The sequence below is a fragment of the Haliotis rubra genome, unplaced genomic scaffold (assembly GCF_003918875.1).
Source record: "Haliotis rubra isolate DU_JTF1 unplaced genomic scaffold, ASM391887v1 Scf1723, whole genome shotgun sequence".
Taxonomy (NCBI): domain Eukaryota; kingdom Metazoa; phylum Mollusca; class Gastropoda; order Lepetellida; family Haliotidae; genus Haliotis; species Haliotis rubra.
In genome coordinates this window covers 94,599-121,284 of record NW_025765696.1, presented here as the reverse complement: position 1 = coordinate 121,284, position 26,686 = coordinate 94,599, and the positions used below count along the sequence as shown (strand labels likewise).

The 26,686-nt window shown below is 50.4% G+C and overlaps 1 protein-coding gene across 1 annotated transcript; it reads right to left on the bottom strand.

Annotated features, from left to right (window-relative positions):
* Positions 1–5,596: 5,596 nt before the first annotated feature.
* LOC124272760 (circumsporozoite protein-like) lies at positions 5,597–7,521 on the bottom strand. Its single transcript, XM_046707962.1, has 5 exons — positions 7,018–7,521; positions 6,596–6,943; positions 6,195–6,364; positions 5,916–6,146; positions 5,597–5,756 (listed from the first exon to the last, which is right to left on the bottom strand). Exons 1-5 carry the CDS (start codon positions 7,519–7,521, stop codon positions 5,597–5,599), a joined length of 1,413 nt encoding a protein of 470 aa, XP_046563918.1.
* Positions 7,522–26,686: the final 19,165 nt, after the last annotated feature.

Sequence of the window (26,686 nt, the reverse complement as noted above, 5' to 3'; positions counted from 1 at the left end):
TTATTCCTTCGTTCAATTATTGTGCAACCGCTCCCACTCCCAGCTCCTGGCTGCTCTCCACTTTCCTCCCCTTTCCTTCTGCAACCAACTCTCCCTGCTGGCCACTCTCCCAGCTCTACAACCACTCTTCCACTATGCCTCCCAGCTCTACTGACAGCTCTCCCAGCTCTACCTACTGTCCCAGCTACAGCCATCTCACCCAGCTCTACTGACAACTCTCCCCAGCTTTGCTGACATCTCTCCCAACTCTGCGGCCACTCTCCCAGCTCTACCTGGCAACTCTCCCAGCTCTGCTGACAGCTCTCCCCAGCTCTACTGACCAACTCTCCCAGCTCACTGCTGACAGCTCTCCCAACTCTACTGACAACTCTCCCAGCTCTACTGACAACTCTCCCAGCTCTACTGACATTCTCCCAGCTCTACTGACAGCTCTCCCAACTCTGCTGCAGCTCTCTGCAGCTCTACTCGACAGCTCTCTCCCAGCAGCTGACTACTCCACCTCTCCCAGCTCTGCCCAGACAGCTCTCCCAGCTCTACTGACAACTCTCCCCAGCTCTACTGACAGCCTCTCATCTACCAGCAACTCTCCACTGACAACTCTCCCAGCTCTACTGACAGCTCTCCCAGCTCTGCAGCTCACTGACAGCTCTCCCAGCTCTACTGAGCAAGCTCTCCCAGCTCTGACTGACATCTCTCCCAGCTCTGCCCCGACAGCTCTCCCAGCTCTGCTGAACCAAGCTCTCCCAGCTCACCACGGCCAGCTCTCCCAGCTCTGCCCGACAGCTCTCCCAGCTCTTCTGACCCAGCTCTCCCAGCTCTACTGACCAGCTCTCCCAGCTACTGACATCTCTCCCAGCTCTGCTGACAGCTCTCCCAGCTCTACTGGCAGCTCTCCCAGCTCTGCTGACAGCTCTCCCAGCTTTACTGACCCAGTCTCTCCCAGCTCTACTGACAAGCTCTCCCAGCTCCTGCTGACAGCTCTCCCAGCTCTTCCTGACATCTCTCCCAGCTCTGCTGACAACTCTCCCAGCTCTGCGACGCTCTCCCAGCTCTGGCTGACACCTCTCCCAGCTCTGCTGACAGCTCTCCCAGCTCTACCTGACAGCTCTCCCCAGCTCTGCTGACAGCTCTCCCGGCTCTGCTGACAGCTCTCCCAGCTCTTCCACGAGGCAAGCTCTCCCAGCTCTACTGACAGCTCTCCCCAGCTCTGCGGCCCAGCTCTCCCAGCTCACCACTGACAGCTCTCCCAGCTCTGCTGACAGCTCTTCCCAGCTCTGCTGACAGCTCTCCCCAGCTCTGCTGACAGCTCTCCCAGCTCTGCTGACCCAGCTCTCCCAGCTCTGCTGACAGCTCTCCCAGCTCTGCGGACAGCTCTCCCAGGCTCTGCAGACCAGCTCTCCCAGCTCTGCTGACAGCTCTCCCCAGCTCTACTGACAGCTCTCCCAGCTCTGCCTCTGCGGCAGCTCTCCCCGCTCTACTGACAGCTCTCTCTGCTCTGCACCCATCTCTCCCAGCTCTGCTGACAACTCTCCCAGCTCTGCTGACAGCTCTCCCAGCTCTGCGACTGCTCTGACCGGCTCAGCTCTCCCCAGCTCTGCTGACGGCTCTCCCAGGCTCTGCTGACAGCTCTCCCCAGCTTTGCAGACAGCTCTCCCAGCTCTGCCGACAGCTCTCCCCAGCTCTGCCTGACAGCTCTGACAGCTCTGACAGCTCTCCCGGCACAGCTCTCCCGGCTCTCCCCCCGGCTCTGCCCAGCTCTCCCGGCTACTGACAGCTCTCCCAGCTCTTCTGACTCTCAGGCTCTGCGACAGCTCTCCTGACAGCTCTCTCCGGCTCTGCGGCTGGCTCTCCCAGCTCTGCTGACGGCTCGCCCAGCTCTGCGGCCAGCTCTGCTGACCAGCTCTCCCCAGCTCTACTGACAGCTCTCCCAGCTCTGCTGACAGCTCTCCCAGCTCTGCTGACAGCTCTCCCGGCTCTTCTGACAGCTCTCCCCGGGCCTCTGCTGACCGACTCTCCCGGCTCTGCCTGACTGCTCTCCCAGCTCTACGGCTGGCTCTCCCAGCTCTACTGACAGCTCTCCCCAGCTCTGCTGACAGCTCTCCCCAGCTCTGCGGAGCCAGCTCTCCCAGCTCTGCTGACAGCTCTCCCAGCTCTGCTGACAGCTCTCCCAGCTCTGCTGACCTCCACAGCTCTCCCAGGCTCTGCGACCCAGCTCTCCCAGGCTCTGCTGACAGCTCTCCCAGCTCTGCTGACAGCTCTCCCAGCTCTGCTGACAGCTCTCCCAGCTCTACTGACAGCTCTCCCAGCTCTGCTGACAGCTCTCCCAGCTCTACTGACAACTCTCCCAGCTCTACTGACAGCTCTCCCAGCTGCTGACATCTCTCCCAGCTCTGCGGACAGCTCTCCCACTGCTCTGGCTGCCAGCTCTCCCAGCTCTGCTGACCAGCTCTCCCCAGCTCTACTGACAACTCTCCCCGGCTCTGCTGACAACTCTCCCAGGCTCTACTGACAGCTCTCCCGGCTCTACGGCTCTCCTGCACAGCTCTCCCAGCTCTACTGACAGCTCTCCCAGCTTTCACTGACATCTCTCCCAGCTCTACTGACTGACAATGCAGCTCTCCCAGCTCTACTGACAAGCTCTCCCAGCTCTTCTGACCCAGCTCTCCCAGACTACTGCTGACAGGCTCTCCCAGCTCTGCACGACCCAGCTCTCCCAGCTCTGCTGACAGCTCTCCCAGCTCTGCCCCGGCAAGCTCTCCCCAACTCTGCTGACAGCTCTCCCCGACGGACAGCTCTCCCAGCTCTGCCCCGGACAAGCTCTCCCAGCTCTGCTGACAGCTCTCCCAGCTCTGCTGACCGGCTCTCCCAACTCTGCTGACAGCTCTCCCAGCTCTGCGGACCAGCTCTCCCAGCTCTGCTGACAGCTCTCCCAGCTCTGCTGACCCAGCTCTCCTGACAGCTCTCCCGGCTGACAGCTCTCCCAGCTCTGCTGACAAGCTCTCCCAGCTCTGCTGACCCAGCTCTCCCAGCTCTACTGACCCAGCTCTCCCAGGCTCTGCTGACCAGCTCTCCCAGCTCTGCCTGGCAGCTCTCCCGGCTCTGCTGACTGCTCTCTCCCAGCTCTACTGACAGCTCTCCCAGCTCTGCGCGACAGCTCTCCCAGCTCTGCTGACATCTCTCCCAGCTCTGCTGACAGCTCTCCCCAGCTCTGCGACAGCTCTCCCAGCTCTGCTGACAGCTCTCCCCAGCTCTGCTGACTGCTCTCCCGGCTCTGCGGGCTCTGGCTCTGACAGCTCTCCCCAGCTCTGCGGGCAGCTCTCCCAGCTCTGCTGACCCAGCTCTCCCAGCTCTGCTGACGTCTCTCCCAGCTCTGCGACAGCTCTCCCAGGCTCTGCTGACAGCTCTCCCAGCTCTGCGGGTAGCTCTCCCCGGCTCTGCTGACAAGCTCTCCCAGCTCTGCTGACGGCTCTCCCAGGCTCTACTGACAGCTCTCCCAGCTCTGCTGACGGCTCTCCCCAGCTCTTCTGACAGCTCTCCCAGCTCTGCGACGGCTCTCCCCAAGCTCTGCTGGCTTGGCCAAGCTCTCCCAGCTCTGCTGACAGCTCTCCCAGCTCTGCAGAGCCAGCTCTCCCAGCTCTGCTGGCACAGCTCTCCCAGCTCTGCTGACAGCTCTCCCCAGGCTCTGCTGACTCTCCCAGGCTCTGCTGACGGCTCTCCCAGCTCTGCACTGACTCCTCCCGGCTCTACTGGGGCTCCGGCTCTCCCCGTCTCTGCTGACGGCTCTCCCCAGCTCTGCGACCAGCTCTCCCGGCTCTGCTGACAGCTCTCCCCAGCTCTGCTGACAGCTCTCCCAGCTCTACTTTCCTCTCTCCCAGCTCTGCTGGCCCAGCTCATTCAGCTCTACTTTGACATTCCTCTCCCAGCTCTTTCCACGGCCTTCTCCCCAGGCTTTGCTGACCCTCTCCAGCTCTTCCCAGCTGCTCTCCAGCTCTCCAGCTCTCCCAGCTCTTTCTGACAGCTCTCCCAGCTCTGCTGACCCAGCTCTCCCAGCTCAGCAACTCTCTTCCAGCTCTACTGACAACTCTCCCAGCTCGACACCCAACTCCCAGCTCTGACAGCTCCCAGGCTCTCCTACCTCTACCTCGGCAGCTCTCCCCAGCTCTACTGAGCCACTCTCCCAGCTCTCTTCCCTGACCCCAACTCTCCCAGGCTCTTCTTTCCTCCCCATGGCTCTACTGACATCTCTCCCCCCGCTCTACTGACAACTCTCCCAGCTCTACTGACAACTCTCCCAGCTCTACTGACCTTCTCTCCCAACTCTGGCAACTCTCCCAGCTCTGCTGGCAACTCTCCCCAGCTCTGCACAGGCCAGCTCTCCCAGCTCTACTGACAACTCTCCCAGCTCTTCTGACCCAGCTCTCCCAGCTCTACTGACAGCTCTCCCAGCTCTACTGAGGCACTCTCCCAGCTCTGCGACTGACAGCTCTCCCAGCTCTCCCAGCTCTGCCTGACAGCTCTCCCAGCTCTGCCCGACCAGCTCTCCCGGCTCTACTGACAGCTCTCCACAGCTCTGCGGCAGCTCTCCCAGCTCTACTGACAGCTCTCCCAGCTCTTCTGACAGCTCTCCCAGCTCTACTGACAGCTCTCCCAGCTCTACTGACGCAGCTCTCCCGGCTCTACTGACAACTCTCCCAGCTCTGCTGACCCAGCTCTCCCAGCTCTGCTGACAGCTCTCCCAGCTCTACTGAGGACAGCTCTCCCAGCTCATCTGCTGACCCAGCTCTCCCAGCTCTACTGACAGCTCTCCCAGCTCTACTGACAGCTCTCCCAGCTCTGCTGACAGCTCTCCGGCTCTACTGACAGCTCTCCCAGCTCTGCTGACAGCTCTCCCAGCTCTACTGACAGCTCTCCCAGCTCTGCTGACAGCTCTCCCAGCTCTGCGACGGCCAGCTCTCCCAGCTCTGCTGACAGCTCTCCCAGCTCTGCACTGCCAGCTCTCCCCAGCTCTGCAGACCCAGCTCTCCCAGCTCTGCTGACATTCTCCCAGCTCTGCTGACCCAGCTCTCCCCGGCCAGCTCTGCTGACAGGCTCTCCCGGCTCTGCTGACCCAGCTCTCCCCAGCTCTGCTGACAGCTCTCCCCGGCTCTGCTGACAGCTCTCCCAGCTCTACTGACAGCTCTCCCGGCTCTGCTGACAGCTCTCCCAGCTCTGCTGACAGCTCTCCCAGCTGCTGACAAGCTCTCCCAGCTCTGCGACAGCTCTCCCAGCTCTGCTGACCCAGCTCTCCCAGCTCTACTGACCCAGCTCTCCCAGCTCTGCTGACAGCTCTCCCAGCTCTGCTGACAGCTCTCCCAGCTCTACTGACAGCTCTCCCAGCTCTGCTGCTCTCAGCTCTCCCAGCTCTCCTGACAGCTCTCCCCAGCTCTGCTGACAACTCTCCCAGCTCTACTGACTGCAGCTCTCCCCGAAGCTCTGCTGACCCAGCTCTCCCAGCTCAGCTGGCTCGGCAAGCTCTCCTGACTCTGCTGACTTCACGGGCTCTCCCCAGCTCTTTTCTGACAGCTCTCCCAGCTCTGCTGACCCAGCTCTCCCAGCTCTACTGACAGCTCTCCCGGCTCTGCCCTCCCAGCTCTCCCAGCTCTACTGTAGCTCTCCCCAGCTCTGCCGGCTCTGACAGCTCTCCCCAGCTCTGCTGACAGCTCTCCCAGCTCTGCCTGGCAGCTCTCCCCAGGCTCTGCTGACCTGCTCTCCCAGCTCTGCTGACAGCTCTCCCAGCTCTGCTGACAGCTCTCCCAGCTCTGCAGGGCCCAGCTCTCCCAGCTCTGCTGACATCTCTCCCAGCTCTGCTGACAGGCTCTCCCCAGCTCTGCTGACCAGGCTCTCCCAGCTCTGCTCTCCCAGCTCTGCTGACCAGCTCTCCCAGCTCTCCCAGCTCTCCCAGGCTCTGCCAGCTCTCCCAGCTCTGCTGACTGCTCTCCTTTGACAGCTCTGCTGACAGCTCTCCCCGGCTCTGCCTGACAGCTCTCCCCGGCTCGCTGACAGCTCTCCCGGCTCTGCTGACAGCTCTCCCCGGCTCTTCTGACTCCCAGCTCTCCCAGCTCTGCTGACCCAGCTCTCCCGGCTCTGCACTGACAGCTCTCCCAGCTCTGCACGACAGCTCTCCCAGCTCTGCTGACAGCTCTCCCAGCTTTTACTGACTCTCCAGCTCTTCTGACAGCTCTCCCAGCTCTGCAGCTGACAACTCTCCCGAGCTCTGCTGACAGCGGCTCTCCAGCTCTACTGACCCAGGCTCTCCCAGCTCTGCAGACAGCTCTCCCTGCGGCTCTGCTGACACGAGCTCTCCCAGCTCTGCGACAGCTCTCAGCTGCCCAGCTCTGCCCCTGGCTGACAGCTCTCCCAGCTCTACTGACAGCTCTCTCTGCTGTGGCTCTCCCGGCTCCTGACAGCTCTCCCAGCTCTGCTGACAGCTCTCCCAGCTCTGCGGGCAGCTCTCCCAAGCTCTGCTGACAGCTCTCCCAGCTCTGCGGCCAGCTCTCCCAGCTCTGCTGACAGCTCTCCCAGCTCTGCTGACCAGGCTCTCCCAGCTCTGCCTGACCCAGCTCTCCCGGCTCTGCTGACAGCTCTCCCCAGCTCTGCGGCGTCTCTCCCAGCTCTGCGGCCCAGCTCTGCCCGGCTCTCCGGCACGGCCGGCTCTCCCAGCTCTGCTGCCCAGCTCTCCCAGCTCTGCGGCCAGCTCTCCGGCGGCTTTGACAGCTCTCCCGGCTCTACTGACCAGCTCTCCCAGCTCTGCGGCCAGCCCAGCTCTCCCGGCACTGACTGACCCAGCTCTCCCGGCTCTGCTCAGGCTCTCCGGGACAGCTCTCCCAGCTCTCCGCTGCTCCCAGCTCTCCCAGCTCTGCCGGCAGCTCTCCCGGCTCTCCCAGCTGCGGCGTCTCTCCCAGCTCTGCTGACAGCTCTCCCAGCTCTGCTGACCCAGCTCTCCCAGCTCTGCTGACCGGCTCTCCAAGCTCTACTGACAGCTCTCCGGCTCTGCTGACCAGCTCTCCCCGGCTCTGCTGAACTAGCTCTCCCGGCTCTACTGACAGCTCTCAGCTCTCCGCGACGGCTCTCCCAGCTCTGCTTTGGGCCAGCTCTCCCAGCTCTGCTGACATCTCTCCCAGCTCTGCCCGACCCAGCTCTCCCAGCTCTGCGGCTCTCTCCACGGCTCTGCTGCGGCAGCTCTCCCGGCTCTGCGGACTGGCTCTCCCGGCTCTGCTGAGCCAGTCTCTCCCCGGCTCTGCTGACCCAGCTCTCCCCTCTGCTGACCAAGCTCCCGGCTCTGCTGACAGCTCTCCTGCTCTGCTGACCAGCTCTCCCAGCTCTGCTGACAGCTCTCTCCCAGCTCTGCTGACGGCTCTCCCGGCTGCTGACGGCTCTCCCGGCTCTGCGGTTCCTCTCCCCGGCTCTGCCCTGACCAGCTCTCCCAGCTCTGCTGATGGCTCTCCCGGCTCTGCTGACCGGCTCTCCCAGCTCTGCTGACATCTCTCCCAGCTCTGCTGACACAAACTCTCCCAGCTCTGCCTGACAACTCTCCCAACTTCTACTGACAACTCTCCCAGCTCTCCTTTCCAACTCTGGCATCTCTGCCAGACTTCAGCTCTCCCAGCTCTACTGACAACTCTCCCAGCTCTACTGACAACTCTCCCAGCTCTTCGCTCTGACAACTCTCCCAGGCTCTCACTGACAACTCTCCCCAGCTCTACTGACAGCTCTCTCCCAGCTCTACTGACCTGGCTCTCCCAGCTCTACTGGACAACTCTCCCAGCTCTACCGCGACAACTCTCCCAGCTCTTCCTGACAACTCTCCCAGCTCTCTCCTGACAGCTCTCCCAGCTCTGCTGGACAACTCTCCCAGCTCTACTGACAACTCTCCCAGCTCTACTGGCCACTCTCCCCAGCTCTACTGACAGCTCTACCAGCTCTCCCAGCTCTACTGACAGCTCTCCCAGCTCTGCTGACAACTCTCCCAGCTCTGCTGACAGCTCTCCCAGCTCTACTGACAGCTCTCCCAGCTCTACTGACATCTCTCCCAGCTCTCCTGACAGCTCTCCCAGCTCTCCACTGACAGCTCTCCCAGCTCTGCTGACAGCTCTCCCAGCTCTACTGACAGCTCTCCCAGCTCTACTGACAGCTCTCCCAGCTCTGCTGACAGCTCTCCCAGCTCTGCTGCAACTCTCCCAACTCTACTGACAGCTCTCCCAGCTCTGCTGACAGCTCTCCCAGCTCTGCTGACAGCTCTCCCAGCTCTGCTGACAGCTCTCCCAGCTCTGCTGACAGCTCTCCCAGCTCTACTGACAGCTCTCCCAGCTCTGCTGACAGCTCTCCCAGCTCTACTGACAACTCTCCCAGCTCTGCTGACAGCTCTCCCAGCTCTACTGACAGCTCTCCCAGCTCTACTGACCAGCTCCCAGCTCTGCTGACATCTCTCCCAGCTCTACTGGCAGCTCTCCCAGCTCTGCTGACAGCTCTCCCAGCTCTGCTGACAGCTCTCCCAGCTCTGCTGACAGCTCTCCCAGCTCTACTGACAAGCTCTCCCAGCTCTGCCTGACAGACAGCTCTCCCAGCTCTGCTGACAGCTCTCCCAGCTCTACTGACAGCTCTCCCAGCTCTACTGACAGCTCTCCCAGCTCTGCTGACCCAGCTCTCCCAGCTCTGCTGACCCAGCTCTCCCAGCTCTGCTGACAGCTCTCCCAGCTCTGCTGACAGCTCTCCCAGCTCTGCTGACAGCTCTCCCAGCTCTTCTGACAGCTCTCCCAGCTCTGCTGCTCTCCCAGCTCTGCTCTCCCAGCTCTGCCCAGCTCTACTGACAGCTCTCCCAGCTCTGCTGACAGCTCTCCCAGCTCTGCTGACAGCTCTCCCAGCTCTGCTGACAGCTCTCCCAGCTCTACTGACAGCTCTCCCAGCTCTGCTGACAGCTCTCCCAGCTCTGCTGGCACTGACTCTCCCCAGCTCTGCTGACAGCTCTCCCAGCTCTACTGACAGCTCTCCCAGCTCTGCTGACAGCTCTCCCAGCTCTGCTGACAGCTCTCCCAGCTCTACTGACAGCTCTCCCAGCTCTGCTGACAGCTCTCCCAGCTCTACTGACAGCTCTCCCAGCTCTGCTCTCCCAGCTCTGCTGACAGCTCTCCCAGCTCTGCTGACAGCTCTCCCAGCTCTGCTGACAGCTCTCCCAGCTCTGCTGACCCAGCTCTCCCAGCTCTGCTGACAGCTCTCCCAGCTCTGCTGACAGCTCTCCCAGCTCTACTGACAGCTCTCCCCAGCTCTGCTGACAAGCTCTCTCCCAGCTCTGCAGCTCTCTCTCCCAGCTCTACTGACAGCTCTCCCAGCTCTACTGACAGCTCTCCCAGCTCTGCTGACAGCTCTCCCAGCTCTGCTGACAGCTCTCCCAGCTCTGCTGACAGCTCTCCCAGCTCTGCTGACAGCTCTCCCAGCTCTGCTGACAGCTCTCCCAGCTCTGCTGACAGCTCTCCCAGCTCTGCTGACAGCTCTCCCAGCTCTACTGACAGCTCTCCCAACTCTCCCACTGACAAGCTCTCCCAGCTCTGACTGACAGCTCTCCCAGCTCTGCTGACAGCTCTCCCAGCTCTACTGACAGCTCTCCCAACTCTGCTGACAGCTCTCCCAGCTCTGCTGACAGCTCTCCCAGCTCTACTGACAACTCTCCCAACTCTGCTGACAGCTCTCCCAGCTCTCTGACAGCTGACCCGGCTCTCTGGCAGCTCTACTCTCCCCAGCTCTACTGACAGCTCTCCCAGCTCTGCTGACAACTCTCCCAGCTCTGCTGACAGCTCTCCCAGCTCTGCTGACAGCTCTCCCAGCTCTGCTGACAACTCTCCCAGCTCTGCTGACAGCTCTCCCAGCTCTACTGACAGCTCTCCCAGCTCTGCTGACAGCTCTCCCAGCTCTGCTGACAACTCTCCCAGCTCTACTGACAACTCTCCCAGCTCTACTGACAGCTCTCCCAGCTCTACTGACAGCTCTCCCAGCTCTGCTGACAGCTCTCCCAGCTCTACTGACAACTCTCCCCAGCTCTACTGACAGCTCTCCCAGCTCTACTGACAGCTCTCCCAGCTCTGCTGACAGCTCTCCCAGCTCTGCTGACAACTCTCCCAGCTCTGCTGACAACTCTCCCAACTCTACTGACAACTCTCCCAGCTCTGCTGACAGCTCTCCCAGCTCTACTGACAGCTCTCCCCAGCTTTGCTGACAGCTCTCCCCAGCCTGACAGCTCTCCCAGCTCTACTGACAACTCTCCCAGCTCTGCTGACAACTCTCCAACTCTACTGAGCTCTCCCAGCTCTGCAGCTCTCCCAGCTCTGCTGACAACTCTCCCAGCTCTACTGACAACTCTCCCAGCTCTGACATCCTCTCCCAGCTCTACTGACAGCTCTCCCAGCTCTGCTCTGCTGACAGCTCTCCCAGCTCTACTGACAACTCTCCCAACTCTACTGACAACACTTCCAGCTCTGACATCCCTCCCAGCTCTACTGACAACTCTCCCAACTCTACTGACAACTCTCCCAACTCTACTGACAACACTTCCAGCTCTGACATCCCTCCCAGCTCTGCTGACATCTCTCCCAACTCTACTGACAACTCTCCCAACTCTACTGACATCTCTTCCAGCTGTGACAACTCTCCCAGCTCGACTGACAACCCTCCCAGCTCTACTGACTTCCCTCCTAGCTCTTCTGACATCACTCCCAACTCTACTGACATCAGTGTGTTTTTTGGGTGGTGTGTGTATGGTATGTACTTTGGTGTTGTGTGTTTAATGTGTTTTTGGGGTGCTGTGTGCATAGCGTGCATTTCGGGCGGTGTGTGTGTATTTTATATTCCGGGTGTATAGAGTGTGTTTTGGGTGCTGTGTGCATAGTGTGTATTTGGGTGTTGTGTGTATAGTGTGTATTTGTCGTGCTGTGTGTATAGCGTGTTTTGGGGTGCTGTGTGTATAGTCTGTGTTTGGGGTGCTGTGTGTATAGTGTGCATTTGGGGTGCTGTTTGCATAGTGTGTATTGGGGGTGCTGTTTGCATAGTGTGTATTTGAGGTGTTGAATGTTAATGTGTTTATCCGGTGATGTGTGTATAGTGTGAATTTGAGTGCTGTGTGTATAGTGTGTTTTTCTTGTTTTGTGTGTATAGCGTGTATTTGAGAGCTGTGTGTATAGTGTGTTTTACTTATTTTGTGTGTATAGTGTGTATTTGGGTGCTGTGTGTATAGTGTGTTTTTCGTGTTTTGTGTGTATAGTGTGTATTTGGGTGCTGTGTGTATAGTGTGTTTTTCTTGTTTTGTGTGTATAGTGTGTATTTGAGTGCTGTGTGTATAGTGTGTTTTTCTGGTTGTGTGTGTATAGCGTGTATTTGAGTGCTGTGTGTATAGCGTGTTCTTGTTTTGTGTGTATAGCGTGTATTTGGGTGCTGTGTGTATAGTGTTTTTTTCTTGTTTTGTGTGTACAGCGTGTATTTGGGTGCTGTGTGTTTAATGTTTTTATCCGGTGATGTGTGTATAGTGTGTATTTGGGTGAGGTGTGTATAGTGTGTTTTTCTTGTTTTGTGTGTATGGTGTGTATTTGGATGCTGTTTGTATAGTGTGTATTTGTCGTGCTGTATGTATAGTGTGTTTTTTGGGTGCTGCTTGTATAGTGTGTATTTGTAGTGCTGTGTGTATAGTGTGTTTTTGGGGGGTTGTGTGTATAATGTGTTTTTCTTGTTTTGTGTGTATAGTGTGTATTTGGGTGCTGTGTGTATAGTGTGTTTTTTTGTTTTGTGTGTATGGTGTGTATTTGGGTGCTGTTTGTATAGTGTGTATTTGTAGTGCTGTTTGTATAGTGTGTATTTGAGTGCTGTGTGTATAGTGTGTATTTGTGTGCTGTGTGTATAGTGTGTTTTTCTTGTTTTGTGTATAGTGTGTATTTGCCGTGCTGTGTGTATAGTGTGTATTTGTCGTGATGTGTGTATAGTGTGTTTTTGGGGTGAGATGTGTAAAGTATGTATGGGCGTTGTGTGTATAGTGCGTATTTGGGGTGATGTGTGTGTAGTGTGTGTTTGGGGTGCTGTGTGTATAGTGTGTATTTGTCATGCTGTGTGTAAAGTTTGTATTTGGGGTATTTGTTGCAAGGTGTGTATTTGGGGTACTGTGTGTATAGTTTGTATTTGGGGTTCTGTGTGTATAGTGTGTATTTGAGGTGATGTGTGTATAGTGTGAATTTGGGGTATTTTTTGCATGGTGAGTATTTGAGGTGCTGTGTGCATAGCTTGTATTTAGGGATCTGTGTGCATAGAGTGTATTTGAGGTAGTGTGTGTGTAGTGTGTATTTTAGGTGGTGTGTGTATAGTGTGTATTTGGGGTTCTTTGTGCATAGTGTGTATTTGGGGTGCTGTGTGTATAGTTTGTATTTGGGGTGCTGTGTGTATAGTTTGTATTTGGGTTACTTTTTGCATAGTGTGTATACAGTGTGTATTTGGGGTAGTGTGTGCATAGTGTGTATTTCGGGTTCTTTGTGCATAGTGTGTGTTTCGGGTGCTGTGTGTATAGTTTGTATTTGGGGTGCTGTGTGCATAGTGTGTATGTGAGGTGATGTGTTTACAGTGTGTATTTGGGGTAGTGTGTGTATAGTTTGTATTTGGGGTATTTTTTGCATGGTGAGTATTTGAGGCGCTGTGTGCATAGCTTGTATTGAGGGATCTGTGTGCATAGTGTGTATTTGAGGTAGTGTGTGTATAGTGTGTATTTTAGGTGGTGTGTGTATAGTGTGTATTTGGGGTTCTTTGTGCATAGTGTGTATTTGGGGTGCTGTGTGTATAGTTTGTATTTGGGGTGCTGTGTGCATAATGTGTATGTGAGGTGATGTGTTTATAGTGTGTATTTGAGGTGGTGTGTGTATAGTGTGTATTTGGGGTGCTGTGTGCATAGTGTGAATTTGGGGTGTTGTGTGCATAATGTGTATTTGGTGTGATGTCTGTATAGCTTGTATTTGGGGTGCTGCATGCATATCTTGTATTTGAGGCGGTGTGCGTATAGTGTGTATTTGAGGTGGTGTGTGTATAGTGTGTATTTGAGATGCTGTGTGCATAGCTTGTATTTAGGGAGCTGTGTGCATAGTGTGTATTTGAGGCGTCTGTGTATAGTATGTATTTTAGGTAGTGTCTGTATAGCTTGTATTTGGGGTACTGTGTCCATAGTGTATATTTGAGGTGTGTGTGTATAGTGTGCCTTTGAGGTGGTGTGTGTATATTGTGTATTTAAGGTACTGTGTGCATAGTGTGTATTTGAGGTGCTGTGTGCATAGCTTGTAGTTAGGGTGCTGTATGCATAGTGTGTATTTGAGGTGTGTGTGTATAGTGTATTTAGGTTGGTGTGTGTATAGTGTGTATTTGAGGTGTTTGTATTGTGTGTATTTCGGTGTTGTGTGCATAGTGTGTATTTGAGGTGCTGTGTGCATAGTGTGTATTTCGGCTGCTGTGTGTATATTTTGTATTTTTGGTGGTGTGTGTATTGTGTGTATTTGGGGTGCTGTGTGTATTGTGTGTGTTGTGTGTATAGTGTTTGTTTGGTATGTTATGTGTATAGTGTGTATTTAAGGGTTATGTGTGTATTGTGTGTGTTGGGGGTGTAGTGTGTATTGTGTGGAATTGGGGTGCTGTGTGTATTGTGTGAAATTTTGGTGCTGTGTGTATTGTGTGCTACTGGGGTGCTGTGTGTATTGCGTGTAAATGAGGGTGCTGTGTGTATTGAGTGCAACTGGGAGCTGTGCGTATAGTGTGTATAGGTGTTGTATTATTGGTGTGTGCATTTTGTGTGTATTATTGCTCATGTGTGCAGTGACATTTTGGCACATGAATGTTTTGTGATTATGGTGTGTGTATTGATGTGTGGGTACATTAACGTTTTTGTGTGTTTTTCTGTATTATGGTAATGTGTGTATTGAGGTAGTGGTACATTAATGTGTTTAGCACATTAATGTGTTTTTTCTGTATTATGGTAATGTGTGTATTGAGGTATTGGGTACATTAACGTTTTTGTGTGTTTCTGTATTATGATAATGTGTGTATTGAGGCATTGGGTAAATTAATATTTTTGTGTGTGTGGTGCATTGCGTATTATGATACTGTGTGTATTGAGGTATTGGGTACATTAACCTTTTGTGTGTGTTTTGTGTATTATGAAAATGTGTGTATTGAGGTATTGGGTACATTAATGTTTTGTGTGTTTTCTGTATTATGATAATGTGTGTATTGAGGTATCGGGTGTATTAACGTTTTGTGTGTGTATTGTGTATTGTGATAATGTTTGTATTGAGGTATAGGGTATATTAATGTGTTTCTGTGTGTATTGTGTATTGGGATAATGTGTGTATTGAGGTATTTGGTTTATTAATGTGTTTGTGTTTGTTTTGTGTACTATGATAATGTGTGCATTGAGGTATTGGGTACTTTAACCTTTTGTGTGTTTTGTGTATTATGATAATGTACGTATTGGGGTATTGGGTACATTAACGTTTCGTGTGTGTTTTCTGTATTGTGATAATGTGTGTATTGAGGTATTGGGTACATTAACCTTTTGTGTGGGTTTTGTGTATTATGATAATGTGTGTATTGAGGTATTGGGTACATTAACGTTTTGTGTGTTTTGTGTATTATGATAATGTGTGTATTGAGGTATAGGGTACATTAACCTTTTGTGTGGGTTTTCTGTATTATGATAATGTGTGTATTGAGGTATTGGGTACATTAACCTTTTGTGTGTGTTTTCTGTATTATGGTAATGTGTGTATTGAGGTATTGGGTACATTAAGGTGTTTTCTGTATTGTGATAATGTGTGTATTGAGGTATAGGGTACATTAAGGTGTTTTCTGTATTGTGATAATGTGTGTATTGAGGTTAACCTTTTGTGTGTAGGGTACATTAAGGTGTTTTCTGTATTGTGATAATGTGTGTATTGAGGTATTGGGTACATTAAGGTGTTTTCTGTATTATGGTAATGTGTGTATTGAGGTATTGGGTACAATAAGGTGTTTTGTGTATATAGCGTCATAAGACTGTTATGCGTTATGCGTGCCCCCTCTGTGACACTGCTCCCTGTTGTGTCATTAGTTGACGGCTCCTATCTACAGGAGTCGTGTATTTCCGCTTGTTCACAGCGTCACATTTCCCACAGTTGTTCGTTGCCCACGCTGAAAACGAACCGTTCAGTCAAGGGTCTTTGAGCCATCTACCTTCATGCATGGCGTCACTGACGACCCATGTGACCACAACCACGAAGTTGTGTCCCAACAGACGCCATTCCTGACACAGGTGTCGGTCTGTATGGGCTTGACCGGCTTTAGTGGTGATACAAACAAACATAAATTTGGTCTCTTCTTGCGTCGCAGGGCGTATAATGTACATACCACCAGCAATTTCTTACTCTGTTTCAAGACACATAACTACAACTTCTAATCGTACTACTCAGACATGTCGTAGGCATGGACGCCTTAGACAATATAGAACTTGCACATCACATCACCAGCACGTGTCAGTCACTGGATATAAACATTGGTGCATTGTCTAACAATACTTCCCAACGCCGGTTTCATACGTACAATTTCACAGAAATGAAATTTCATAGGTTCATAGGTTCGACAATATCATTATAAGTGAAAAGTGTAATACACAGGTAGAAGGTCACCATGATAGGTGCGCTTGTGCTGGATGCCTTTGTCTTTTGGACAATAAAATAACTTTAAAACAAACAGTGCTCATGCCATTGTTTATGGAAAACGAACAAATTTTAAAAGTACAGGTAAGTGTATGGAACTACCTGTATCACAAGCAAGTGTAAGGGACTACCTGTATCACTGGCAAGTTTTATGGGACTACCTGTATCACAGGCAAGTGTATGGGACTACCTATACCACAGGCAAGGGTATGGGACTACCTATATCACAGGCAAGGGTATGGGACTACCTATATCACAGGCAAGTGTATGGGATTACCTATATCACAGGTAAGTGTATCGGACTGCGTATATCACAGGCAAGTGTATCGGACTACCTATATCACAGGCAAGTGTATGGGACTACCTGTATCACAGGCAAGTGTATCGGACTACCTTTATCACAGGCAAGGGTATGGGACTACCTATATCACAGGCAAGGGTATGGGACTACCTATATCACAGGCAAGTGTATGGGATTACCTTATATCACAGGTAAGTGTATCGGACTGCGTATATCACAGGCAAGTGTATGGGACTACCTGTATCACAGGCAAGTGTATGGGACTACCTGTATCACAGGCAAGCAAGTTTTATGGGACTACCTATACCACAGGCAAGTGTATCGGACTACCTATATCACAGGCAAGGGTATCGGACTACCTTTATCACAGGCAAGGGTATGGGGACTACCTATATCACAGACAAGGGTATGGGACTACCTATATCACAGGCAAGTGTATGGGATTACCTATATCACAGGTAAGTGTATCGGACTGCGTATATCACAGGCAAGTGTATCGGACTACCTATATCACAGGCAAAGGGTATGGGACTACCTATATCACAGGCAAGGGTATGGGACTACCTATATCACAGGCAAGTGTATCGGACTGCGTATATCAAAGGCAAGTGTATGGGACTACCTATATCACAGGCAAGGGTATGGGACTACCTGTATCACAGGCAAGGGTATGGGACTACCTATATCACAGGCAAGTGTATCGGACTACGTATATCACAGGCAAGTGTATGGGACTACCTATATCACAGGCAAGTGTATGGGACTACCTGTATCACAGGCAAGTTTTATGGGACTACCTACACCACAGGCAAGTGTATGGAACTACCTATATTACAGGCAAGTGTATGGGACTACCTATATCACAGGCAAGTTTTATGGGACGACCTATATCACAGGTAAGTGTATGGGACTACGTATATCACAGGCAAGTGTATCGGACTACCTATATCACAGGCAGGTGTATGGGATTACCCATATCACAGGCAAGTGTATGGGATTACCCATATCACAGGCAAGTGTATGGGACTACCTATATCACAGGCAAGGGTATGGGACTACTTATATCACAGGCAAGTGTATCGGACTACCTATATCACAGGCAAGTGTATCGGACTGTGTATATCACAGGCAAGTGTATGGGACTACCTATATCACAGGCAAGGGTATGGGACTACCTGTATCACAGGCAAGGGTATGGGACTACCTATATCACAGGCAAGGGTATGGGACTACCTATATCACAGGCAAGGGTATGGGACTACCTGTATCACAGGCAAGGGTATGGGACTACCTATATCACAGGCAAGGGTATGGGACTACCTATATCACAGCAAGTGTACAGGACTACGTATATCACAGGCAAGTGTATCGGGCTGTGTATATCACAGGCAAGGGTATGGGACTACTTATATCACAGGCAAGGGTATGGGACTACCTGTATCACAGGCAAGGGTATGGGACTACCTATATCACAGGCAAGTGTATGGGACTACTTATATCACAGGCAAGGGTATGGGACTACCTATATCACAGGCAAGGGTATGGGACTACCTGTATCACAGGCAAGTGTATCGGGCTGTGTATATCACAGGCAAGTGTATGGGACTACTTATATCACAGGCAAGGGTATGGGACTACCTATATCACAGGCAAGTGTATGGGACTACCTATATCACAGGCAAGGGTATGGGACTACCTATATCAGAGGCAAGGGTATGGGACTACCTATATCACAGGCAATTGTATAGGACTACCTATATCACAGGCAAGTGTATGGGACTACCTATATCACAGGCAAGTGTATGGGACTACCTATACCATAGGCAGGGGTATGGGACTACGTATATCACAGGCAAGTGTATCAGACTACCTATATCACAGGCAAGTGTATCGGATTGCCCATATCACAGGCAAGTGTATGGGACTACCTATATCACAGGCAAGGGTATGGGACTACCTGTATCACAGGCAAGGGTATGGGACTACCTATATCAAAGGCAAGTGTATGGGACTGCGTATATCACAGGCAAAGGTATCGGACTACCTATATCACAGGCAAGGGTATGGGACTACCTGTATCACAGGCAAGGGTATGGGACTACCTATATCACAGGCAAGTGTATCGGACTACCTATATCACAGGCAAGTGTATCGGACTGCCTGTATCACAGGAAAGGTTATAGGACTACCTATATCACAGGCAAGGGTATGGGACTACCTGTATCACTGGCAAGTGTATGGGACTACCTGTATCACAGGCAAGTGTATCGGACTACCTATATCACAGGCAAGTGTATAGGACTACCTATATCACAGGCAAGTGTATGGGACTACCTATATCACAGGCAAGGGTATGGGACTACCTATATCACAGGCAAGTGTATGGGACTACCTATATCACAGGCAAGGGTATGGAACTACCTATATCACAGGCAAGTGTATGGGACTACCTATATCACAGTCAAGTGTATGGGACTACCTATACCACAGCAAGTGTACAGGACTACGTATATCACAGGCAAGTGTATGGAACTACCTATATCACAGGCAAGTGTATCGGACTACCTATACCACAGCAAGTGTATAGGACTACGTATATCACAGGCAAGTATATGGGACTACCTATACCACAGGCAAGTGTATAGAACTACGTATACCACAGGCATGTGTATATGACTACGTATAACACAGGCAAGTGTATATGACTACGTATATCACAGGCAAGTGTATAGAACTGACTATATCACATGCAAGTGTATGGGACTACCTATTTCCGTACACAGTCAGCGAGGTGTATGACACTTTCATATTACACATGGCGTGTTGATAGGTACAACCGGGAAGTAAATAGAGTCAGATATCGTAGTCGTTGACCTGCCATTGACGACTGCTGCTACGCATCGCTACATTCATCAAATAATAAACAAGTCATATGATCAAAGTGTTAAGCACGTTCGGGACACAATTGGTTGCTAGGAATAGTAACTGTAACTTAAACTGTAACTGCGATATCGTAAGTCAGGCGAGTGGGTCGGCGAGGTCTGTTAACAATAAGTATCGAGGACGCCTGGCCGCCTTGCCTCACACCATACCCACCCTTACCTTGGAGGTAAGAAGATAATGTCAGCGTACGTACCTCCACTCTCCACTCTAAGCGTTTAGTCCGGACAGCTGTGGCGTAATGACATACTAAAGCCAGGCCTGCAGTTGTACACAATTCCTTCCGACATGAGAAGGATTCACGTGAATCATATCCTGAGCACCGAGCTCACATTCCGAAGCTCACAGTTAACCCTTAACACTTACCCTCCACCTAACACAGACTGCGGAAAGAATGTTGGGTTAACCCTACCGCTGTCAATTACACGTCGTACCGGACTCGATGTTTATTGCTAAACTCATCATCTATACGTAAAAAACAGGATTTGGCCCAGTGTTTTGAACCTAGGCTTGACCTGAAGGTAAGTACTAGGAATGCAGGGCTAGTTCAGTGATCATTAGGTAACAGCTACAAACGCAAGGCAAGCCCTAGGAACGGAAGGTAAGAACTAGGAACCTAAAGTAGGTACAAGAAAGGAATGTCAAGTTAGAACTGGAAGCAGAAGGTTAATACCATGAAGGTAAAGTACTTTCTAATGACGGGTTAATACTAAGAAGATTATGCACTCCTTCGGAAGTAAGGTCAACACTATAAAGGCGCTGTACCTTCTAGGGGCGTAAAGGCTAATACTATGAAGGTACTGTTCTCTAAAAGGAAGTAAGATCAATATCGTGAAGGCGCGGTACCTTCTAGGAACATAAAGAGTAATACCATGAAGGTAATGTACGTTCCAATGATGTACGGTTACTGCTAAGACGGCTATGCACTCTTCAAGACGTAAGGGTAATACCATGAAGGTGCTGTTCCCTATAAGGAAGTAAGGTCAATATCGTGAAGGCGCGGTACCTTCTAATGCTGGGGGTTGGGGTTGTGTGTGTGTGTGTGTGTGTGTGTGTGTGTGTGTGTGTGTGTGTGTGTGTGTGTGTGTGTGTGTGTGTGTGTGTGTGTGTGTGTGTGTGTGTGTGTGTGTGTGTGTGTGTGTGTGTGTGTGTGTGTGTGTGTGTGTGTGCTTTAATGAAGATAAGGTGAGTAGCTTCGAAAGGTAAAAACACAGGGATACAAATATGCCCTAAAGGAGAAAATAAACTTAAAGAGAACGATAGCAATGGAGAAGGAATTAGCTCCCCAAAGATGGGTAGGTTGTTATAATGTTTGGAAGATAACACCGCCTCTAGCATTTCACTCTTTTCGGACAGAAGAAGCCGGTTTCTTATAGAAATCGAATTTGTTTATGTCGGGTGGAATCCAGTTTCCTTCCGAGAAATGTCTGTTTGTTTGTTTGATGTCGCACTCAGCAATATTCCTCAATCGCCCCAAACGACACCCATGGGTTGCTGAAGATCAATTCAAATCCTGGTCTTCACAGTGCTATAGAGAAAGGAAGGAAGCCACTCCCCTGAAGAAGATGGAAGCCAGTTTGCTGAAAGATGGGAAGTAGTTAGCCCTCAGACGAGCGAAACCATTTGCCCGCGCAGCAACTGATACGCACTATAACGTTAACAAAAGGTGCGTCCCAGCTGCATTGCACAGTTCGGAGACTTATCTTGCTCCAATTTCATTTGGACTCCGCCAACTTTCGGCGCCAAAGTAGCAACCATAAATATTAGAGTCACATTATTTGAATCGAACCTGATCCATCGTGTTCATTATCATATTGTGAACCGACTTTCGTTCGACATCAAACTACTTTTGGGTGGACATATGGATGTCACCGTCGATGAACTTGAAAGAATATGTAATGCTGTTCAGTTGTATATTTGTGGCAGTAACAGATTTTTGTATATTTTAACATGTTGTAAATTGATTAGAATTCATGTAAATAAATGCTTCAAATTTCATTGCACAGCTTTAGTCATTTTATTTTATCTTGATACTTAGCCTGCCTTAACTAACTATCACCCACAGCCAGTTCACTGAGCATGCTTACCGCATGTTCACCACACAGCACAATAACATAAACCCTTCCCCACCTACGTTCTTTTGTCTTTATAGCCAGCTTGGGCAATCAGCTAAGCTTTACACTTTTACACATTACAAGGTTTGTGGTCACTCCACATTCAATCTTCAGTGTGTCAACATGTCCTGTTCATTTTCTGGACATACCTTTGGATCACATCTTTGGATCATATTCTAAGGTAATTTGGATATCTTATATACAGATATGGATCCACCTGGACAGCATCTCACAGCAATGACACAGCGAGACTGGAGAATGGCTCAGTCTTCAGATGACATTCTGAGACCATGGATAGCGCTGGTTAAAACAAGGAAGAAACCAAGACGACAGGATTATCCACCATGTCCAGCTAATAATGCTTTTATCGGCACTTTGACAGCTTGACATTACAGAGTGGAGTTCTGTACAGAAAGGTTATCCATGATGGACAAGAGCGACAACAGCTGGTATTGCCTTCTGCCTTTATAGATGATGCATTGCGAGGATTGCACGATGATGTTGGACATCTTGGGAGAGACCGCACATTATCGCTCCTACGTGACCGTTTCTTCTGGCCAGGAATGCACAAGGATGTGGAGGATTACATTCAAAGATGTGGTCGATGTTTACGCAGGAAGTCTCCTACCAATGCTCGTGCACCTCTGATGAACATAACTACCACCCAGCCCTTGGAGTTAGTCTGTCTTGACTTTTTGTCTCTAGAAGCTTCTAAAGGAGGTCATCAGTATGTACTTGTCATAACTGACCATTTTACAAGATATGCACAAGCGATTCCAACACGCAACATGACTGCAAAAACAACAGCAGAAGTGTTCTTTAGAAACTTCATTCTACACTATGGCATTCCCAAGCGTATACATAGTGACCAGGGAGCTAATTTTGAGAGCCGTCTGATGAAGGAACTATGTACCATCTTGGGAATGGAGAAAAGCAGGACAACTCCATATCATCCAATGGGCAATGGAATGGTTGAGCGTTTCAACAGGACACTACTCAGCATGCTCGGAACTCTACAGCCTGACAAGAAGACGGATTGGAAGAGCTATGTGTTCCCCCCTGTCCATGCATATAACAGTACTAGGCATGAATCCACCAACCATTCCCCCATTTTACTTGATGTTTGGTCGAGAGCCTCGTCTGCCAATTGATCTGGCTTTTGGCATTGAAACCAGCCAGGGGCATGGATCAGTTTCATCATACAGGGATTCTCTTCGAAAGAAACTTCAAGAGGCTTATGAGCTAGCAGCCAGAGCATCAGAGACAGCCAAAGATAGACAGAAGACTGGTTATGACTTGAAAGTGCTTGGCACGATTGTTCAGACTGGAGACAGAGTACTAGTAAAGGCGCTTGCCTTTGATGGAAAACATAAGTTGGCAGATCGCTGGGAAGAGGATCCGTTTGTTGTTCTCTCGCAGCCAAACCAGGATATCCCTGTGTTTGTTGTGCAGAGAGAAACGGGAGAGGGGAGGAAGAGGACCCTTCATCGGAATCACCTCTTTCCTATAGGGTCAATTGCCATTTCTGAAGCACCAGTTACACCAAAGCCAGTACCTGCGCCAAGATCCAGGACGTCTATAGGATCAGTTCCCATTTCCAACGCACCTGCTACACCAAAGCCAACACCTGCACCAAGATCCAGGAAACCGACCAAACCAGTCACCGAATCATCAGTGGAATCAGAAGACACTCAGGACAATGAGTCAGAGAAGGAAGATCTGTTGATAATTCCAGCAGTTCCTGATGAAGACACTTTCATCAGTGGGAGTACTGTGGACAAGGATACATCTATCTCACAGACAAGTGGTGACGACCAGGTGTCTGCTGAGACAGATTGTAATGCTTCTGGTGGTGACGACCACATGCAGACGGATACTAGTAAAGACTGCACAGAAGCAGAACCTGAAGACACACCAGAGCAAGAAGACTCATTTGGAAGGGAATCTCCTCCTGTAACTCCTGTAGTTGTCTCAAGACCAACACCACTTCCACGACGCTCTGGACGCCAATCTAAGAAACCAACATGGCAGACGTCCGGGGAATATGTGATGTGCCAGACTTCTGATCCAGATTGGCATCAGAAGAGTCGACGCATAAAACAGTTAGTTGCTACCGGCGTCATTGGTCACATCAGCAGTGGCATTTCCAAAGCACTTCTTTCACTCATTGACGAACCCCAAGAATGACGTGGACGTCATTTTCCCACAGGAGGAAGTATGTGGCAGTAACAGATTTTGTATATTTTAACATGTTGTAAATTGATTAGATTTCATGTAAATAAATGCTTCAAATTTCATTGCACAGCTTTAGTCATTTTATTTTTATCATGATACTTAGCCTGCCTTAACTAACTTTCACTCACAGCCAGTTCACTGAGCATGCTTACCGCATGTTCACCACACAGCACAATAACATAAGCCCTTCCCCACCTACGTTCTTTTTGTCTTTATAGCCAGCTTGGGCAATCAGCTAAGCTTTACACTTTTACACATTACAAGGTTTGTGGTCACTCACATTCAATCTTCAGTGTGTCAACATGTCCTGTTCATTTTCTGGACATACCTTTGGATCACATCTATGGATCATATTCTAAGGTAATTTGGATATCTTATCTATTTATTGTTCATGTATATCATTTGTAGATATAACTTGTAAACTGAGGGGGCAAAGAAACGTCCCCAAAGTAAAATTGTAAAAACATTTCTTCTGTTTTCGTTATGACGGAAATTTATTTAGGAACACGTCTCCCGAACGCATCCCCACGTCTCACAGAAAGGAAATCCACGTGGAGTTTTTTGTAAGCATGAAAATTGCTTTTATTCACGTTTTTTGCATGCTTCTGTGGAAACATACCCGTATGAAAGTACAGTATAAAAATGATGCTCGACTGTTCGAATTCATCACTTCAATACGTTGGACACAAAGAACATGCCTCGACTCACGGCAGAACAGAGAGACGAGCTATTGGGATGTTGCAGCTGGGTGCTTCTCACAGTCACGTTGCAAGAATCATGGGTTGCAGCAAGAAAACCATCACCAGACTGATGACACGCTTCAGAACAACAGGTCGGACTGCAGACAGGCCTAGGACAGGGAGACCACCCGTAACCACCCCTCAGGAAGACCGCCATTTACGGGTGCTTCACTTGCGCAACAGATTCCTGACTGTGACGTCATCAGCAACAACCAGCCTTACCCATCCAGTCAGTAGAAGGACCATATCCAGACGACTCCGCCGATTCGGTATCAGAGCCTACAGACCATTCCGGGGCGTGACGTTAACGCGTGAACATCGACGTCGTCGATTGGCTTGGGCACGTAGAGTTCGGCAGTGGCAGCCGCGGAACTGGCGCCGGGTACTCTTCAGTGACGAGAGCCGCTTCCAGTTGAACAAAGCTGATGGTCGGGTACGAGTCTACAGACGTCGGAACGAACGCTCCAGCACGTTGTTGCGTTCAGGAAGTTGAGACGTTTGGCGGCGGTAGTGTGATGGTGTGGGGAGAATTTGTGGCGAGAGGAAGACTGACTTGTTGGTGATAGAGGGAAACCTGAATGCCCGTCGATACATTGATGTTGTTTTACGACCTGTCGTGTTACCCTTCCTCCAGCAGAATCGAGGCGTGTTGTTTCAGCAGGATAACGCTACTCCCCACACTGCTGTTGTTACCCGGTACTTCCTGAACAACAACAACGTAAACGTCATTCCTTGGCCAGCAAGATCCCCGATTTATCACCTATTGAGCACCTATGGGATCATCTCGGCCGTCAGGTGAAGCAACGTCAACATCCCCACAGACAAGAAACGCTTTGGCTCAAGCTCTACAGGAAGAATGGCGTCGCATCCCACATCACGTGATCAGACGTCTTGTGCACTCTGCACGACGTCGTGTGGCAGCATGTATCGCTGCAAGAGGTGGACACACTCGCTACTGAGGAGTTGGACACTCAAAGACACTCTGTCAGTACTGATGTGCATGTGTTGTCATGATCGACAACCGGACATTTGAACCTCCTGTGAAAAACGTCACAAAAACTCTACTTACAGCAAATTGTTTCAATTGTTCTGTAATGACAGTCTGCATAATATGTTCAAAAATTATATCAAACATTTCAACATTGAATTGCACGTGTTTGTATCATTTTATGATACAAAAATGATCGGGGACGTTTCTTTTGCCCCTCAGTTTAGTTGTATCAGTGTGTGTTAGTCTTAAATTAGTACTGTGAAGTTGGTGATAAATACTCTACATTCATTATAATGTAATATTAGTAACATGATTATTAAAAGGCAAGGTTAACCACGTGAGCATGAGATGAATGGATGAACACAAGTATAGCTTTGTAATCATAAATGGGTGAATGAAAATAAGCACGAATGAATGAATGAATGAATGAATGAGGTCTTATTTTGCATTGTTTTATATCTTGCTCAGCTACAGCCAAGTTTGTGTTTGATTACTGTATCAGTGCTGAGAATGCTTTTTGTATATGTTCATCATTAGCATGTCTGTATATATTATTGTTATTTTCTCTACAGGCAAACATTTGATACAGATACAGCAGCGTCCCCAGGTGTGAAATAAAAACCTAGGCCCACACACCTGGTAGGTTTATATGTTGTATATATGTCATGTATATCAAATGAAATACATTTTGTACACAGTAATTGTTTACTGAAGCAACTATTTTGTAATGCTATGACATATGTACGAATTATATGTGTATATCTGTGTTTGGATATGTGTATATTGCTGCATTTATTATATTGTACATCTGATTGTTTCAGGGTTGTCGGTTTCACCTATACCATATCTCCAATAAATCATCGGCCATTGAAGAACAACAAAAGTAGCGTCTGTTGTCTGTGCGTGACTGACGCAGTCCTGCTACATATTGATCAAGTTCAGGTTCTACCTTACATAGTTCAATCATAATGTGTTATTATTGTTTACCGATTACAAAATACGGATGCAGTAAAGTGGTTTGGGCTCACCCCGGCACAGTTCGGCTGGTACTGTTCATCACAAGCAGATGTCCTCACCCCGGCACAGTTCGGCTGGTACTGTTCATCACAAGCCAGTGTCCTCGCCCCGGTACAGTTAGGGCTGGTATTGTTCATCACCAGCCAGTGTCCTCACACCGCGGCACAGTTAGGCTGGTATTGTTCATCACCAGCCAGTGTCCTCACCGCGGCACAGTTCGGCTGATATTGTTCATCACCAGCCAGTGTCCTCGCCCGCGGTACAGTTCGGCTGGTATGGTTCATCACCAGCCAGTGTCCTCACCCCGGTACAGTTCGGCTGGTACCGTTCATCACCAGCCAGTGTCCTCACCCCGGTACAGTTAGGCTGGTATTGTTCATCACCAGCCAGTGTCCTCACCCCGGCACAGTTCGGCTGGTACTGTTCATCACAAGCCAATGTCCTCACCCCGGCACAGTTCGGCTGGTACTGTTCATCACAAGCCAATGTCCTCACCGCGGCACAGTTAGGCTGGTATTGTTCATCACCAGCCAGTGTCCTCACCGCGGCACAGTTCGGCTGATATTGTTCATCACCAGCCAGTGTCCTCGCCGCGGTACAGTTCGGCTGGT

Coding starts and splice junctions, on each gene's coding strand:
- LOC124272760 (XM_046707962.1), bottom strand. CDS start 7,521: ATGTCAGCAGAGCTGGGAGAGCCGGTCAGCAGAGCCGGGAGAGCCATC. Junction 6,944..7,017: donor GTCAGCAGAGCCGGAGAGCT/GTCAGTAGAGCT, acceptor AGCTGTCAGCAG/AGCTGGGAGAGACGCCGCAG. Junction 5,757..5,915: donor GAGCTGGGAGAGCTGGGAGA/GCTGGTCAGCAG, acceptor AGCTGTCAGCAG/AGCTGGGAGAGCAGGTCAGC.